The sequence below is a fragment of the Mustelus asterias genome, chromosome 7 (assembly GCF_964213995.1).
Source record: "Mustelus asterias chromosome 7, sMusAst1.hap1.1, whole genome shotgun sequence".
In the NCBI taxonomy this organism is placed as follows: Eukaryota; Metazoa; Chordata; class Chondrichthyes; order Carcharhiniformes; family Triakidae; genus Mustelus; species Mustelus asterias.
In genome coordinates this window covers 34,942,072-34,960,101 of record NC_135807.1, presented here as the reverse complement: position 1 = coordinate 34,960,101, position 18,030 = coordinate 34,942,072, and the positions used below count along the sequence as shown (strand labels likewise).

Genomic DNA, 18,030 nt, shown 5'->3' with positions numbered 1-18,030 from the left:
ATCTTTGACATTCTATCCTCCATTGTTACCAATTTGCCTTAGGTAAACATCTGCTTAGTTTGGCTAGGCTTATTAATATATCATAATGTGTTTCATCAAGCCAGCCAACCTGTCTCTGCTCCAGTTTCCATTTTTAAATTGCATATCTTTTGAAAAAACTACCACCAGAATACATTCCCAAATACTGGGTTTCCGCACTTCTCATTTTATCAAAAGTTCTTACCAAATGGTACTGAAGACTGTTAAACCTATCATCTTTCAGAAGAGATTGTCAACTGAGGCCATATTTGCTCTCAAATGGACAGAAAAGTTCCGATGGTAGCAAATGGAGTTCTCTGTTCCCCTTAATGTTTAACCCTCAAACTAACATTTGTCTCACTGTTGTTTGAGAGACTTTAGGGTACGAAAACTTTTTTGTTTTTCCTGGAATTGTAACAGAGGTATAAAATATTCAAAGCGATGGTACAACCTTAATGGCAAATATTTCTGCCATTTTTGGATTAACTGATGAATGCTGGAGAAACAACACACCATGTGCCACCACTTAACAAAATGGCACCATTGAATGTTAAGTGAGGATCAACTGCATCTTGCAGGACACCCAACAGCTTAGTGGGAGCACTGCACATTTGTGGTTGAGTGAGGTCTTTTATCAATAATACTCGATATGAAACTACAGCATATTCCTTAAGGCAGAGGACAATAGATGCTTTATGAACAGATGGTAGAACATATTCCTGGAGCTTCCCTCATTTCAGGTCATATTGTGCTCACTCAAAAATTTACACCAGAGAAAAATAACCACATTTCTGCATCAGTATGTAGCAAGCCCAGTTCTTTGGTCCTCCATTTGCTTTCCTTTCACTTCTCAAAAGTTACAGCACAATATCATTAATAGCAGCACTTGGTGGCCCCTTACCCAAGTGAAAATTCATGTAGGAACCTAGGCAACAAATTGTCAGCAGGTTATGCACCTGTCAGAGCCATCACAGCCATGTAGAACTACCTTCATGCACTCTCTTTAGATTGTCATTGGGTAGCGGCATGTTGGCAGTGGTTAGCACTACCGTCTCAGCACCAGGGACCCGGGTTCAATTTCCAACTTGGGTCACTGTCTGTGCGGAGTTTACACGTTCTGCCCGTGTATGTGGGGGTTTCCTCTGGGTGCACCAGTTTCCTCCCACAGTCCGAAAGATGTGCTGGTTAGGTGCATTGGCCATGCTAAATTCTCCCTCAGTGTACCCGAACAGGTGCCGGAATGTGGCAACTAGGGGATCTCAACAGTAACTTCACCACAGTGTTAATGTAAGCCTACTTGTGACACTAATAAATAAACTTTAAACTCATTCTCAAGTATGCTTTGTACCACTTTCAATATTAAAGGTGGACTTATTTTTGACAGTTTACCTCACAACAAACTAGGCAGATGTATGTTTCAATTTGAGCTTCAGGAACGAAGATGAAGCCAAATATGTAAATAATATGTACAAATTGGAGCAAGAGACAAACTTCTGCATTTAAATAAAACCCAAATAATTCACACCACATCAATCTCACGGGTAACATTCAAGGAATGGTCATGGTGGAGACATCAATATTTTGAGGTTAATCTTCCTTCTCTTCAAGGATATAGTTTAATATTTCCTTCCAAGCAAGCAGCCCTGTTTTAATAATTAATGTGCTTTCTTCAATTAGTTCTAGCCTGCTTGATCTTTAATTATAGGAGACAAAAACAGGAAAAGCATGATGCATGCTCTCTACAGACTCCACTGGTTAAATGTACCCATCAAATTCAGAGAGGATGAGATGCTGGCTGTTCTGACAGATGACTATTGGATAGTTGATCTTAAATGCGCCAAGCAATTTGTACATAAAATTATGAAAGATTTGTAGACATTTAAAATGTTGCAATGGCAATAAAAACGAGCATCAATAGCTGAAATATAAAGAAAACCTGCAAATAACAAAGCCCCAAAATCCCACCCAAAGCTCACTGCAAGACGATGATTAACATTTTAAAGCTTTTATTTATCAAAATCTCACCTGCATGTCAGCTAGTATCCACAACTGCAAGCTCTGCTCACTCCAACCAATGCTGATGTTCTCCGCCCCAAGCACAATGACTCCTGCTACCACCTTCTGATTTGAAATGTCCTATCATTGGCTGCGTGAAAGCAGGGGGCAGGTCTCATGAATTGACCCCAAATATGCAACTCATTTACTCACATGCACAGGGTTTTTTGGGGGGTGCGGAGAGGGGAGGGCAATGAAAGTCTAGCATTGTTTCCCCCGAATGGGCTCAAATATCTACATAAATATACGAAGTACACTCACTGGTTTTGGCATACATGTTCTAACTCCATCACCTAGCTCAACAGTTCACACATTTCTGATCTAGGTTCAATCAATCATCGCTTAAACACCAGCACTGCCACCAATCTTCAGAAATGGATTTTTTGGTACGAAAGAGCTACCAGAGGGTAGTCAGTGCCCATTGAACTTTTCCATAATATGGGTTAGCAGCTTGAGTAAAAAACCACTGGCAATTGCTTCATGATTCAGCTTTGACACGACAGGACAATTGCTCACGTGATAACTTGCAAGCCACCATTCCTCATTATATAAATGTAGAGAGAAAAACACCAGAAAAAAATACATTAAAAATAAATCGGTCATCTCCTTAAATAATTTTTTAAAGAAAGATAAATTGCAGCTGCAATGGGATCTTTGCTTAGTGTTGAGTTACTTTTGAGTCAAGCAAATTAAACATTTGACTGCTGTCAAGTAATTTAGAGTCAAAATACCTAGTAAGCAAAAGCCTTTCATCCTGCTCAATACTGATCGAGATTATTCAGTTAGGATTTGGAAACTTTCTATCAGTTGGGCTGCGTAGGTTTCAATTCAAATTACAATCTCATACTTCATTTAAAGATAAGTAGGCAATTAATTGACAACAAAGGGAAAATAATTTCTCTGTTTGGGGACTATGAGTAGAGCAAACAACAATTCACAAAAGAAAGAAACCTATTGTTTTGGTGGGAAGCGTCAGCACCCAACAGGAAATTCCCTTAAAGAGAGATGCTGATAAACTCCAATTACAGAAGGAGCGCTGGCAAAAAAGTGAGATCACGAGCTAGATATGAATAAGGAAAGCAAGTTTAGTCCTTCAGAATGACCCTATGGGATCCAATTCAAATTAATCTCAAATATTTACCTCGATTATGGTGCCTAGAAATCTAAATCCCATCATGCACCAATTTCCTGGCAACAGTTCTCAATTTGGCTTTTGCTAGTATATGTACCCCTTTGAAAATTGCCACAGTTTTAATGAATTTCATTTTATATTAACATTTTCTACACCATTTTACATACTTTTATAGGGTCTTCTCTCAATCCCATTTTTCAAGATGGAGAAAAATTCACGATTTTCCAAACTTTCCTACTGGACAATCAGTCTCAGCTTCCTGTACCACCTCTAGATATTTCCCGTGTCTCATGTATCAGACTTTCCTACCCTTTTTTAGTTATAGAGCTCAACATTCCATCAAACTTTTTAGAATCTCTGCAGTGCAAAAGGAAGTCAATCGGCCCATCAAGTCTACACTGATCCTCTGAAAGAACATCCTATCCAGGCCCACCCCCCTGCCCTATTCCTGTAATCTCTCACATTTACCATGGCTAATCAATCTAACTTACACATCTTTGGACACTAAGGGGCAATTTAGCATGGCCAGTCTACCAAACGTGCACATTTTGGACTGTGGGAGGAAGCCAGAGCACCCGGAGGAAACCCAGAGACACAGGCAGAACGTGCAAACTCCACAGTCACCCATGGCTGGAATCGAACTCTGGTACCTAGCATTGTGTGGTAGCAGTGCTAACCACCGTGCTGCCCTATTCCACACAACTTCCGATTTCCTAAACACCAATGTTACTGCCTCTCTTTCAAAGGTCCTCTTTCCTTCCATGCGTCTTCCTATAGCACAGAGCTTTGGTGATCTAGACCATGTGATCTGATGCACTGTGATAAAGGAGGAGATTTAGCGAGATGAAGTAGTGGACAAGTTTAATTCTACTAGCAGTGGTGCATATAACAGTTACTTCCATTGCAAGTACTCTTCACATTGCAAAAGATCCTTAGGCACGATGTCAAATGTCAAACAAAATTTGAAATAGTTCACCAAGTTTTTGGTCATCTGATGTAAGGGGTAGGTCTCCTGAAGCACTCAAATGCAAATAGCAGTAGACATGTGAAGAGGTTTTGGGAGAGAATTCAAGAGCTTGGAATTCCTGGATCTTGGCAACTGAAAGCCAGGTGCCCAATGGTCCAATAATTAAATACCAATAATAGCAGGTATCTATGGGATTGTAGGGCTGGAGGAGTTTTCACAAAGAGAAGGCGGCCATAGAGGGATTTGGAAATGCGGATGAGACTTCGATTTTAAAAAAAAAGGTTTCAAAGGCATTGCTTCATCGGGAGTCATAGATCAGTGGCCACACAGGTGATATGAGAACAAAACCAGATTCCACAACCAGTATTTGGGATTCTGTAAAAGTTTTGATGGAAGATAGATAATGGGACAGCCAATGTGTTGAAAAAGTCAAATCTAAAAGATGATGTGCTAAGGCAATGGGGGTGTCTTCTCCTAGGATATTGGAGGGGGAGGTCCACGATGGGACAAACAGTATAAGCAAGACTGGGCAGCACAGTGATATTTAAGGATTACATCAGGGCGGTAGTGATATGATATAGGTTCTATGGAGAAAAAAGTTGAACCCATTTGGATAGAAATTAGAAAAAGAGAAAGGAGAAAAGGTCACTGATAGGCATTGTCTGTAGGCCACCAAATAATATCAAGGTGGGACAGGCAATAAACAAAGAAATAACTGATGCTTGTAAAAATGGTATGGCAATTATCATGGGGGATTTTAATCTACATGTTGATTGGTCAAACAGGTCGGTCAAGGCAGCCTTGGAGTTCATAGAATGTAGTCGCAATAGTTTCCTCGAACAGTATGTAATAGAATCTATGAGGGAGCAAAACTATCCTAGATCTGGTCCTGTGTAATGAGACAGGAATAATTAATGATCTCATAGTTAGGGATCCTCTCGGAAGGCGCGATCACAGTATGGTTGAATTTAAACTACAAATGGAGGGTGAGAAGGTAAAATCCCATACAAGTGTCTTGTGCTTAAACAAAGGGGACTACAATGGGATGAGGGAGGAGTTGGCCAAGATAGGCTGGGAGCAAAGACTTTATGGTGGGACAATTGAGGAACAGTGGAGGATTTTCAAAGTGATTTTTCACAGTACTCAGCAAAAGTATACACTAGTGAAAAGGAAGGACTGTACGAAAAGGGATAATCAGCCATGGATATTTAAGGAAATGAGGGTATCAAATTGAAAGAAAATAGATACAAAATGGCAAAGATTAGTGGGAACCTAGAGGATTGGGAAATCTTTAAAGGTCAACAGAAAGCCATGCAAAAAGCTTGAAAGAAAAGATAGATGAAAATAAACTAACTCAGAATATAAGAGATAGCAAAAGTTTCTACAAATATATAAAACGAAAAAGAGTGGCTGAGGTAAACATGAGTCTTTTAGAGGGTGAGAAGGGAGATTTAATAACCTGAAATTACCAAGGAATTGAACAGGTATTTTGTGTCGGTCTTCACAATGTAAGACATAAATTACATGCCAAAAATTGATGAAAAGGAGGTTATGACAGATGAGGACCGAGAAACAATTATCACTAAAGAGGTAGTGTTGGACAAGTTAATGGGGCTAAAGGTAGACAAGTCTCCTGCCCCTGATGGAATGCATCCCAGGGTACTAAAAGAGATAGTGGGGGAAATAACCAATGCGCTTGTAGCAATTTACCAAAATTCACTGGACTCTGGGGTGGTTCCGGCAGATTGGAAAATAACAAATGTGACGCCACTGTTTAAAAAAGGAGGTAGACAAAAGATGGGCAACTATAAGCTTAACTTCTGTAGTGGGGAAAATGCTTAAATCTATCAAGGAAGAAATAGCAAGACATCTGGATAGAAATTGTCCCTTTGGGCAGATGCAGCATGGGTTCGTGAAAGGTAGGTCATGTTTAGCTAACTTACTGGAATTCTTTGAGCACATTATGAACGCAGTGGACAATGGGGAGCCGGTGGATGTGGTGTATCTGGATTTCCAGATGGCATTCAACAAGATGCTGCACAAAAGGCTGCTGCATAAGATAAAGGTACGCGGCATTACGAGTAATGCATTAGTGTGGATAGAGGACGGGTTAATAACAAAAAGAGCGAGGATAAATGGGTGCTTTTCTGGTTGGCTAGTGTCTAGTGGTATGCCTCAGGGATCAGTGTTGGGACCACAGTTGTTTACAATTTGGAGTTGGGGCCAAGTGTAGTGTGGCAAAGTTCACACCAAGATGAGTGGTAGAGAAAAGTGTGCAGAGGACACAAAGTCTGCAGAGGGATATAGTTTAAGTGAGTGGATAAGGGTCTGGTAGATGGAGTACAATGTGAGGTCATCCATTTTGGTAGGAACAACAATAAAATGGATGATTTAAATAGTAAAAAATTGCAGCATGCTGCTGTGCAGAGGGACCTGGGTGTCCTTGTGCATGAATCACAAAAGATTGGTTTACAGATTCAGCAGGTAATTAAGGCAGCAAATGGAATTTTGTCCTGCATAGCAAGGGGGATGGAGTCTTAAAAAAAGGTTATGTTGCTGCTGTATAAGACGCTGGTGAGGCCACACCTGGATTACTGAGCACCGCTTTGGATGTACTGGCACTGGAGGGGGTGCAAAGGAGATTCGCTAGATTGATTCCGGAGTTGAGAGCATTGGCTTATGAGAAGAGATGGAGTATACTCATTGGAATTCAGAAGAATGAGGGATCTTATAGCAACATACAAAATTATGAAGGTAACAGATAAGATGGAAGCAGGGAGGTTATTTTCATTGGTGGGTGAAACCAGAACTAGGGGGCATAGCCTCAAAATAAGGGGGAGCAGAATTAGGACTGAATTGAGGAGGTACTTCTTCACCCAAAGGTTTATGAATCTGTGGAATTCCCTGCCCGTGAAGCAATTGAGGCTACCTCGTTGAATGGTTTTAAGGTAAAGATAGATAGATTTTTGAACAGCAAAGGAATTAAGGGTTATGGTGAGCAGGCAGGCAAGTGGAGGTGAGTCCACGAAAAGATCAGCCATGATCTTATTGAATGGCGGAGCAGGCTCGAGGAGGCCTACTCCGAGTTCTTATGTTCTTATGAGTCAGGTAATATTTTGGAGATGGAAAATAGGCAGTCTGAGTAATGGCATAGATGTACGGTTGGAAATGCATCTCAGGGTTAAATGAATTGCAAGGGGACTGGAGTAGAAGAATAAAGAAGTTTTGTCACATTTGAGGGGGTTTTGGGGAAAACTGCATCTTGAACATGTGCGCAGGTTTGATCTCCACATTTAAGGAAGGGTATACTTGCATTGGAGGCAATACAGTGAATGTTCACTAAAGTGGTCTCTGGGATGAAGGAACTGTCCTATGATGAGCAGCTGAGTAAATCAGACTTGTATTCCCTCGAGTTTAGAAAGAAAATAGACACGGACTCATTGAAATCTACAAAACTGTGAAGGAAGAATGCTGAGGGATCGTTTTCATTGGTTAGGGTGTCTAACTCACAGGGCACAGTTTCAGGATAAAGGGCCAATCATTTAGAATGGAGATGAGGAGAAATTTCTTCACTCGAAGGGTTGCGAATCCTTGGCCATCGTTCAGTACATTCAAGGCTGGATGGACAGACTTTTGGTCTCTCGGCAAATCAAGGGAAGCAGACGGGAAAATGGAATTGAAGCCCAAGATCAGTCATGATTGTACTTAGTGGCAGAGTCCATGGTCGACTCCTGCTCCTGTTTATGTTCTTGCGTGACACCAAGGTTTCGAACATTGTCAGTCTCAGACAGTTGCCATAGAGAGATGGGGAATGGTGGGGGTCTGAAGAGGTATATACTTAGGGAACAGAGTTTTTGGTAAAGATTGTAAACAATGGCTTTGGTCTTCCTAATATTTAGTTGAAAGAAACTTCTGCAAATCTAGTACTGGATGCAAGACAAACAGTCAGTCAATTTGGAGACAGTGGAGGGGTCAAGAGAGGTGACAGGATAGAGCGGTGTGTTGTCAACATACATGTGAGTCCTAATGCACAGAAATAGTTGGGGGTCAAGGATAGATCCTTGATGGACACCAGCAGAAATGGTACAGAAGGGGGAAAAATAAGCCACTGCTGGTGTTTCGCTGACAATGATCAGATAAGATAGAAACAAGGTGAGTGCAGTCTCAGTCAACTGGGCAAAGATCAAATGTTATGTAGGTAGATAGTTGGGGTTGGGTGTGGAGGGCAAGGATATGAGTCACAACAATGCAGGAGGAGGAAAAGAACTACTGAAGGTGACTTTAAAAAAATAATTCATTTGTGGGACATGGGTGTTGCTGGCTGACCAGCATTTATTGCCCTTCCCTAGTCCCTGGTGAGCTGCCTTCTTTGTAATTCCAGATATTTTTTATTGAATTCAAATTCTGTCATCTGCTGTGGAAGGATTCGTACCTGGGTCCCAGAACATTATCTGGGCTTCTGGATTAATAGTCTAGCGATAATACCACTAGGCCACCATCCCCCCAGATGATTAAAACCAGAAAAACAAGTTGGGTACTGTCAATTCAGTTGGATGACCATTGTTGGTATAGTGAACAATGTCACAGGTTAAAGACATGTTCAGAAGAACGAGGACACACAGGATCTGCCTTTCGTGGCTATTCTTTTCGTTTTTAATTTTTCATTAGACATGGGCATTGTTGGCAAGGCAGTTGTTGCCCATCCCCAATTGCCCTCAAGAAGGTGGTGGCGAGCCACTTTCTTGAACTGATGCCATCCATCTGGTAAAAGTGCACCTACCGGGTTGTTAGGGAATTCCAGGATTTTGATTTAATAGCAAATGAAGGAACAGCAATATAATTACAAGTCAGGATGTCGTGTGGCTTGGAGAGAAACTTGCATGTGACACTGTCTTGAGGCATCTACTGCCCTGGTCCTTCTAGGTGGCAGAGGTCATGAATTTGCAAGGCACTGTCAAATGAGGTTTGGCGCGTTGTATCCCGTATATGGTACACACTGCTGCTATGTGTGTCAGTAGTGGAAGGAGGAAACATTTAAGGTAGTGGATGGGGATGTGATTTGGAGGTTCATTTGTTCTGTATGCTGAAATATTTAAGTGTTGTTTTGTGTAAGAGAGCCTAGATCGGAGATAGTTGAGATGTTGGAACTGACAGAATGGCCTGTAATGATAAATATATCAAAATGAGTGTCATTACGTCAAGATATAGATATGAAAGACTCCTATATGTAATAATTGAGAAGTCCATACAAAAAGCTGAGACTCCAGAGCAGATTGGGTTTGCACTCGTTGGAATTTAGAAGGCTGAGGGGGGATCTTATAGAGACCTATAAGATAATGAAGGGGCTGGATAGGGTAGAAGTGGAGAGATTCTTTCCACTTAGAAAGGAAACTAGAACTAAAGGGCACAGCCTCAAAATAAAGAGGGGGGGGGGGTCGGTTTAGGACAGAGTTGAGGAGGAACTTCTCTCAGAGGTTGATGAATCTCTGGAATTCTCTGCCCATTGAAGTGGTGGAGGCTACCTCGTTGAATATATTTAAATCACGGCTAGATGGATTCCTGATCGGTAAGGGAATTAGGGGTTATAGGGATCAGGCGGGTAAGTGGAACTGATCCACTTCAGGTCAGCCATGATCTTATTGAATGGTGGGGCAGGCTCGAGGGGCTAGATGGCCTACTCCTGCTCCTATTTCTTATGTTCTTATACAAGCCCACATAGGAAAACAATAGTTCTTGCTACTATTAGATAGGTAGACAGAAATCCAGCATTCTGCCAGCAATACCAAGAATAGTAACTAGTTCCCATCTTGATCTCAACTAGTCTGCTTGTCATTCTTACATTGCCAATTAGCTGGTCTCTCAATTAACAATCCCTACTGGCAACAGAGGAAGGACATCTCATGGCACTGTGGATAGTATCCTTGCTTCTGAACCAGAACCCCCAGGTCGGAGTTCCATACCAGAACTTGATGGCCTAGGAAGGTACATTTATAACAAAGGCCAAACAGATCAATTATCAACTTACAAATCCTTCGAACACAAGCAAATGGAAGGGGGTATGAGAGGGTGAGATTTCTGGTCAACCACATGAAAAAGTTAGAGCCTTTGCCATCATTATACATGGTTCCAGGCTATAACATGTGTATCGCCATAACAACTCGTCTCCCCAAAAGACCGGTAACAGACCACCACTCCTGGCAATTCTAAAATAGAGGGTTGATGGGAATCGGGAACTGAAGCTATTCCTTTCCACTTATTCTGAGCCAAGAGCAATGCCCATGTCCATATTGCATAAGACCATGTTGGTGGAATGGGTAAATATACCGCATCATGCAGAGCATAATGGTGACTATTGTTCTTGTGTTGCTGATATAGGAGACAACATGAGGGGTTGTTTGAGGTTGAGGCATTTTTAAGGTGACAAACCTAGTAGCAATAGATCAGGATCAAGTTTAAAAACTCTGACATTCTTAGCAGTTCAGAAGTTAAACCACATGGATTCATAATACGGAAAAATCTGTTATCCGACAAAGTACGGGAATGGGAGGTGTCAGTTAACCAAGATTCAAGGAGAGCTCCGCATTTTCATCCAATCAGAATATTCTGGGGTGATCATGCAGGTGAAGAAGTCAAGAGTGTGAGAACACTCCAAGTTGAGTGAGTTGCACCAATGGGAGATAGCACTGCAGACCAGAGGGAGAACAGGCTGCCAGTAGCAGCTAAGCAGTGAGTTTGACATCTCCAATCCTGACCCCAGAATTCCAGTAGAGAATACAGAACAGCAACAGTAGGAGTATGGATAACAAATTTTTTACTGACTCCAGAATACTGTTGGTGCATTCAGCACAGGTTACTCATGGAAGAGGGAGAAGCAACCTTCCCACTCAACTCCAGATAACACTGCATGCCAATTCCTCAACAGGTAGCATGGCCTTATCAAGCACAAGGAAACTTACCAGTCCTACACAATAGGAAGGTACACAGTGTTGCTGCACCAGTACATGCAAACTGTGGACACTAATTCACCAAATGACATGTGGTTTCAGAATCTCCAAAGTAGATATCAACCCTGCAAATAAAGTGTCAGCAGAGATCATCCCACACAACTGGCAAGGGATAAAATACGTGAAACATGTGACAGACACTCTTTCCAGAATTAGCTTCTTTAGCCAGCAAACAAAACGCAGATGATCTTAACAGCCCCTACCAAAGCTCTGAGGTTGCATTCCCATCATCTCTTTTAGATGGAATCATAGCATACTTGGGGAATCCCTAAGATTTAGTTCTCTTAAACCACATCAATAGATAATATGAATTCAAGCTGTTTGTCATCAATCCCCTCCACCCTAGAGAAGAGGGTAATATTTGTTTGTTAATATCTAACTAGTTGATTATTGCTTAACCTAACAGAGCAAAGATCAAATCTCATACACAATGAGACATCCAGGAAACGTGATGACTGTTTTTTTATGGTTGCGCTATTTTGCAATGTAACATCTGATTTCTTCAACTACCAGATTTTTAAAGATTTTAGACTGTAAAATGCAGCACTGTGCATCAGCTGATAGCACACTCACTTCCGGCTCAAAGGTTTGCAGATTCAAGTCCCATTCCAGAACTTGAGCACAAAAATCAATAAAGGGGAGACATTATTGCTTTGCAGAGGGACACTATATTATTGGAGGTGCCATCTTTTAAATGAGATGTGAAAACACTTGTCCTCACGGATGGATGCAAAATATCCTACAGCATTATTTTAAGAGTAGGGGAGACATCCCTGCAGTGTTGACAAATACTTATCCCTCAATCAACATCACAAAAAAACAGATCATATCATCATATTGCTCTTTGTGGGATCTTGCCATGAACAAACTAATTGCTGTGTTTTCTACATTACTACAGAATTACACTTCAAAATTTACTTCATTGACTGTAAAGCACTTTGGCAAATCCTGTGGTAATGAAAGGTGGAATATGGATACAAGTCTTTATTTTACTCATGATGTAAATGCAATAGATGAAGGTAACCATTTGAACAACTATTTAATGCTCCAGAGTTTTCTTTGGCTTAACTGTCCTATTCTGAAAGATATGCTTGACATTAGTTCCGCATGATTTTTCATAGTTCAAATTGTGTTGCCCTATTCTGTCAAACAACATGCCTTTATATATTTCTAATGTAGTAAAAACGTCCCAAGGTGCTTCTGAGCAGTGCTATCCAACAAAATTAGACATCAAGCCACATAAGGAAATGTTAGGAGTGGTGACCAAAGATTTGGTTAAAATGGAAGAGTGCAAGAAGCTTATTTGCTCATTTCAGAGTAAAAGCACTCAGCATAGAGAACATTTCCTAGGAATTGTGTCATCGCCCAAATATCAGGTGAGCACCCAGCTTGTGTTTCCATTTGCAACAATGGATGCTTAAAAAGTGTTAGTAATAAACTCATGGAGAATTCTACAGTGTGGATATATTTCCAATAGGAACTGGAAAGATCAGACTACCTAGGCCCATGCTGAAATCTAACATTACAGAGTGAATTAAAGTGCAATCATGAATCTAAACACACAACATGCTTAACCTACATGTAAAGATTTTGTCCTTCTAATGATGTATCACTCTTAGATACAATGTTAATTTCATCTACAGGGTTTAGATAATTATAGTTTAAAGACATTGAGCCAGGGAAGTATGGATAAGCTACCTTACTGTGGACAATTTTGCATGTACTGCATGATTGTTCAGTGCCAGATTCCGTTTTTCCTAGCAAGGGATTGCTCAGTTTATTACTGTCAAATGAACAACATTTAATTGCATGACCAATGACAGCAAGAAACACAGGAAATGAGAGAAAATAAAGAAATTGAGATAAAAATACTGTATGACAAAAGGGTGAGAGAGAGAAAGAAAGAAAGAAAAACAGAACAAGGAAGAGTGAAGTAGAAGTGGGCAATGTGTACAGAGACAAAAATCATGGAATCCTAGTGCAGGAGGCGGCCACACAGCCCATAGAGTCTGCACTGATCACAATCCCACCCATGCGGCACAGTAGCACAGTGGTTAGCACTGCTGCTTCACAGCTCCAGGGACCTGGGTTCGATTCCCGGCTTGGGTCACTGTCTGTGTGGAGTTTGCACATTTTCCTCAGGTCTGCGTGGGTTTCCTCCGGGTGCTCCAGTTTCCTCCCACAGTCCAAAGATGTGCGGGTTAGGTTGATTGGCCATGCTAAAAAATTGCCCCTTAGTGCCCTGAGATGCGTAGGTTAGAGGGATTAGTGGGTAAAATATGTAGGGATATGGGAGTAGGGCCTGGATGGGATTGTGGTCGGTGCAGACTCGATGGGCCGAATGTACTGTAGGATTTCTATGATTTCCTATTCATTTAGCCTAGCTAGTCCCCTTGACACTAAGCGGCAATTTAGCTTGGCCAATCCACCTAACGCGCACATCTTTGAAATGTGGAAGGAAACCGGAGCACCCGGGAGAAAACCCACGCAGACATGGACAGAATGTGCAAACTCCACACAGATATTCACCCAGGTTGGGAATCGAACCTGGGTCCCTGGCACTGAGAGGCAGCAGTGCTAACCACTGTGCCACCTTGCCGCAAAAATGAGTTTGCAAATGGCCTAGAGAGGACAACAGTGGAGAAAACAAAAAGTGTACACAAGAGACAGGATAACAGTATAATGAAGGAAATGAGAAAGACAGCAATTCTTTTTTAGTCAATGCATATGCAGTGTTATAATCACAGTACAAAATCTCTGATGCCAGGCACAAACCTTAGTCTGGAACCCTAATTTTCCTTGCAGAAAACACTTCAAGTACACTCGAGGAAGGAAGGGTGATTGTGCAGCTGAATACTTTGATGACCTGTATGTCAAACTAGCTTGTCACTTTCAATTCATTGGATCTTTCTTGACCCATCTTTGAAAATAGGAAAGAAAATAGTACGAGAAGATAAAGAAAAAGGATTCTAACACAAAAGCAAAATACTTGGATGCTGGAAATCTGAAATAGAAAGTGCCAAAAATACTCAGCAGGTCTGGCAGCAATTCTGGAGACAGAAAGAGTTAACATTTCAGGTAGTAACCTTCCATCAGGACTTCTCATGAGCACCGATGAAAGGTCATTGATCCAAAGCATTAAACTTTTTCTCCACAGATGCTTCCTGACCCAAGCATTTCCAGCACTTTCTATTTTATTTTGAATTATATAAAAAATAATGGTTACTTGAATGCGGTGCTGGAGTGCAACTGCCACCTGCAGAACCAGATTCCAGTCAGCACCTTTGGAAGAAAGAGAATAAATACAAGTATTTATTTAGCGGCTCTAGTGTCCCAAAATATCTCACATCTATTAAATAATTTTGAAGTGTAGTCACGATTATGTTGACAGGTATGGTGACCAATTGATACACAGAAAAGCTCCACAAACAGGGCGGAAGAGTGGCCAGTTAATCTGCTTCTAATAGTGTCAGGCAAATATAGATTTTGGTCATGGCACTCGGTTAGATCCCTATCAGACAAGATCAGAGTTTAATGCTTCATCCAAAGGATGACATATCTAACACACCCTCATGACTGCATTACAAGTTCAACCTAGATTGTGTAATCAAGTCCAGGAGGAGAACTTGAGACCACAGTCACGATGGTTATAGCATATAAAAGGAGACCACTCTCCCTGTCACGCCTGTGCCAGCTCTCTGCAAAAGCTGCTCAGTGGAAACCTTAACTGTTCATCTCTCTACAATTGTTGACTGATCTACTGAATATTTCTAGCATTTTCTAGTTTCATTATAATTTTCCAGCATCCACAGTAATGTGTTTTTGTGTCAATCTTTAGTTGGCCTTTTCAGCAAATGTGATGGGTCTGTTGTGTGGTTTCCATCATCTCAGGCCTTCTTGTCACCATCAACTTGCTATGGTCTGCTCCCCTACTTTTAGCCCTCCAAATTTTCTCTTCAAACAACATTTTCTTGTTTTGAAGGCCATGATTGAATCGGACTCCACCACACACTTCAGCAAAAGTGACGAGAGATTTTTCTTTATGCTTGGGAATACATTGGTGTTCTCTGGTTCTCAATCCTTTTGCCAATGGGAACAATTTTTCCCTATGCACTTTGTCCAGAGCCCTCGATTTTGAAAAGTTCTAACTCATTGAGAGTGCTACTAAAAGAACAACGTCAAATCGAAAATAGAAAGCCTTCATGGAGTGCATTCTGACAGCATGCCCCATGAATTAGAGTTCATTCTGCCAGTGTACAAAAGCAGCAAAAATAGATGGCTGCAAACAATGAAAATCAAAATACATACAGAGTCAAAGGTTTACAGCATGGAAACAGCTCCTTCAGCCTAACTTGTCCATGCCGCCCAATTTTTACCACTAAGCTAGCCCCAACTGCCCATATTCCTCTATACCCATGCAACTGTCTAAAAATGCTTTTTAAAAGACAAAATTGTACCCGCCTCTGGCAGTTCGTTCCAGACACTCGCCGCCCTTTCTGAGTGAAAAAATTGCCCCTCTGGATCCTTTTGCATCTCTCCCCTCTCACCTTAAACCTATGCCCTCTAGTTTTAGACTCCCCTACCTTTGGATATGTCCAGTCTAGGGACCACACTTTAGGTAGGATATGAAGAGGATTTAAGGAGGGTGTCATGAGAATGGTTCTAGAGATGAGGAACCTCAGTTATTTGGAAAGGCTGGAGAAGCTGGGGCTGTTCTCGGTGGAAAAGAGAAAATTAAAAGGCAATCAGATTGAGATGTTCAAAATCACGTGTCTTGACAGAATAGATAGAAGAAACTGTTTCCGTTACCAGAATAATCGTGAACCAGAGGGCACTGAAGGTGATTGGCAAAAGAAGCAGCATAATAAGGATAAATGATATTTACACTGAGTGATTAGGATCTGGAATGCACTACCTGGGAGTGTGGTGGAGAAGGTTCAATCTTGGCTTTCAAAAGAGAAGAAGTGGATCAGTATTTGAAGAGAAACGATTTGCAAGGCTAAGGACAAAAGGTGGGAGAGCCAGACTAGGAAAGTTGCTCGTGCAGGGAACTGGCATAGATACAACAGGCCAAATGGCCACCCTTATAAAATGTTGGAAATCTATAGTAGGACCATCAGCATTGGAAATTAAAAAAAAAGAGATGCCAATGCCATACAATAGAACAATCTTTAGCTGGAGGTGTGACCACAGAAATCATTTTACTTCTGTCACTCAGCATGGAGATAACAATTTCAAGTCATTACTCTATATTAAAGGATAAATGACAGGGTACTGGAACTTGAGATCATGTTTGTGGTTAAATGCTAATAAAATTATCGATTGGAAACCATAACTCTTCATCCCTGCACAATTGTTCCTTGATCTGCTGAATATTTCCAGCATTTTCTAGTTTCATTACAAATTTCCAGCATCCACAGTATTTTGCTTTTGTGTCAATCTTTAAATGGCAGGTCTGCTGTGTGCTATCACTTTAAGATCAATTTCTTAGCAACATATCAAATTGTGAACATCCTTCAAAAATATGTTCACACCTATAATAGATTAGTCATAGACAAAGTGAACAGACACACCCAAAATCTGCTGAGCAACATATTCACTCATACATACTCTGTCACGTAACAAGGAATGGGCCAAGATGGCATTAGTGCTCCCTCCAAATGTCATCCCTGATACCTCTTATCTGTTAAGAACACACATTCAAAAAAAAACAGTTCTGCCCAAATTGAAGTCACAGAATTTTTCATGCAATATTTTGCAATCTTTACAAATTTAAAAATAGAAACAGTTTTCCTGTGCTACGCATACAGGCATGAATAGCAAAATCACCAGTATAAACTGCCTGGGCTTGTTCAAGTCTGCAATGACCTCTCTGGAATTCCTATTTTCATAACCTGGTTGTGTTTCAAACAGTGTAGCAACACTTTAATAAACCTAATCTCTTCACTACTGGCAATACTCCATATCTATCTTCCAGTTATTTAATTTGCAATTTCTGGAAACCTGAAATAAAAGCAGAAAATTCTGGAAATGCACATTAGGAAATCAGTTACATATTGACCTAGTAATTCTAAAGAAAAGTCTTGCTACTTTTTTTTTCTAGATACTGAGTGCAGTATTATATTCCAGAATTGTGTGTCTTTATTTTACACATTCAGAAGTATTTTTGCTTTACATTAATGTAACCTTTATCGGCACATTTAAAAATGTTCCGAACAACCCAACCCTGTTCAGGCTTCCCCTGTACTGCTGGTCTAAACATGCTCTGCAGTGCATTACCAGGAGTTCATCCATGCTGGTCTGACATTTTTCCAGATTGATACGTTTGATTGCAACTCGCTCCTTCTTCGGGATACAGTAAGCAGCCTGAACCACTGCTGTAGCTCCGCTACCTGAAACAAAACAAAAAGAGCACTCTTAACAAAAAGCTCTGCAAGTTTATATTGTAACCAGTAGTTTTACAAAATTTCTGGATAGAGGTGTCCTGTTAGAAATATTAATACTCCCTGAAAATATTGGTAGGGGGTCAGCGAACACCACCTGCCACCACCTCAAACCCCATATACATGTTCACTACTCCTAAAACACATGACAGAAATTGGCAATGAACACATTGCCAGGTCCAAGTATCACACTTGTCTCACAGATGTCCATCTGATGGACTGTATGAAACTGGCCATCTCAAACTACGACCCAGACTTTATAGCATTCATGAGTGTGAGACACACTAATAGGTGAGTTTTAATGTACATAAAAGTACATTTTGGGGGCTTTAGGTAGAGTCAAATTTTTAAGAGTAGATCTTGTGCTGCATTTTGATGCCAAAAGTGATCTTGTGCTTACAAGGTTGGAGA

General features: G+C 40.9%; 1 protein-coding gene across 1 annotated transcript in view; it reads right to left on the bottom strand.

The window, feature by feature from the left end:
* Positions 1–18,030, bottom strand: part of oxsr1b (oxidative stress responsive kinase 1b) — a 172,819-nt gene that overhangs the window by 104,397 nt on the left and 50,392 nt on the right. The window contains exon 2 of the mRNA XM_078215842.1: positions 17,456–17,568. Coding sequence (XP_078071968.1) covers positions 17,456–17,568 — 113 coding nt within the window. The remainder of the gene's footprint in view (positions 1–17,455; positions 17,569–18,030) is intronic.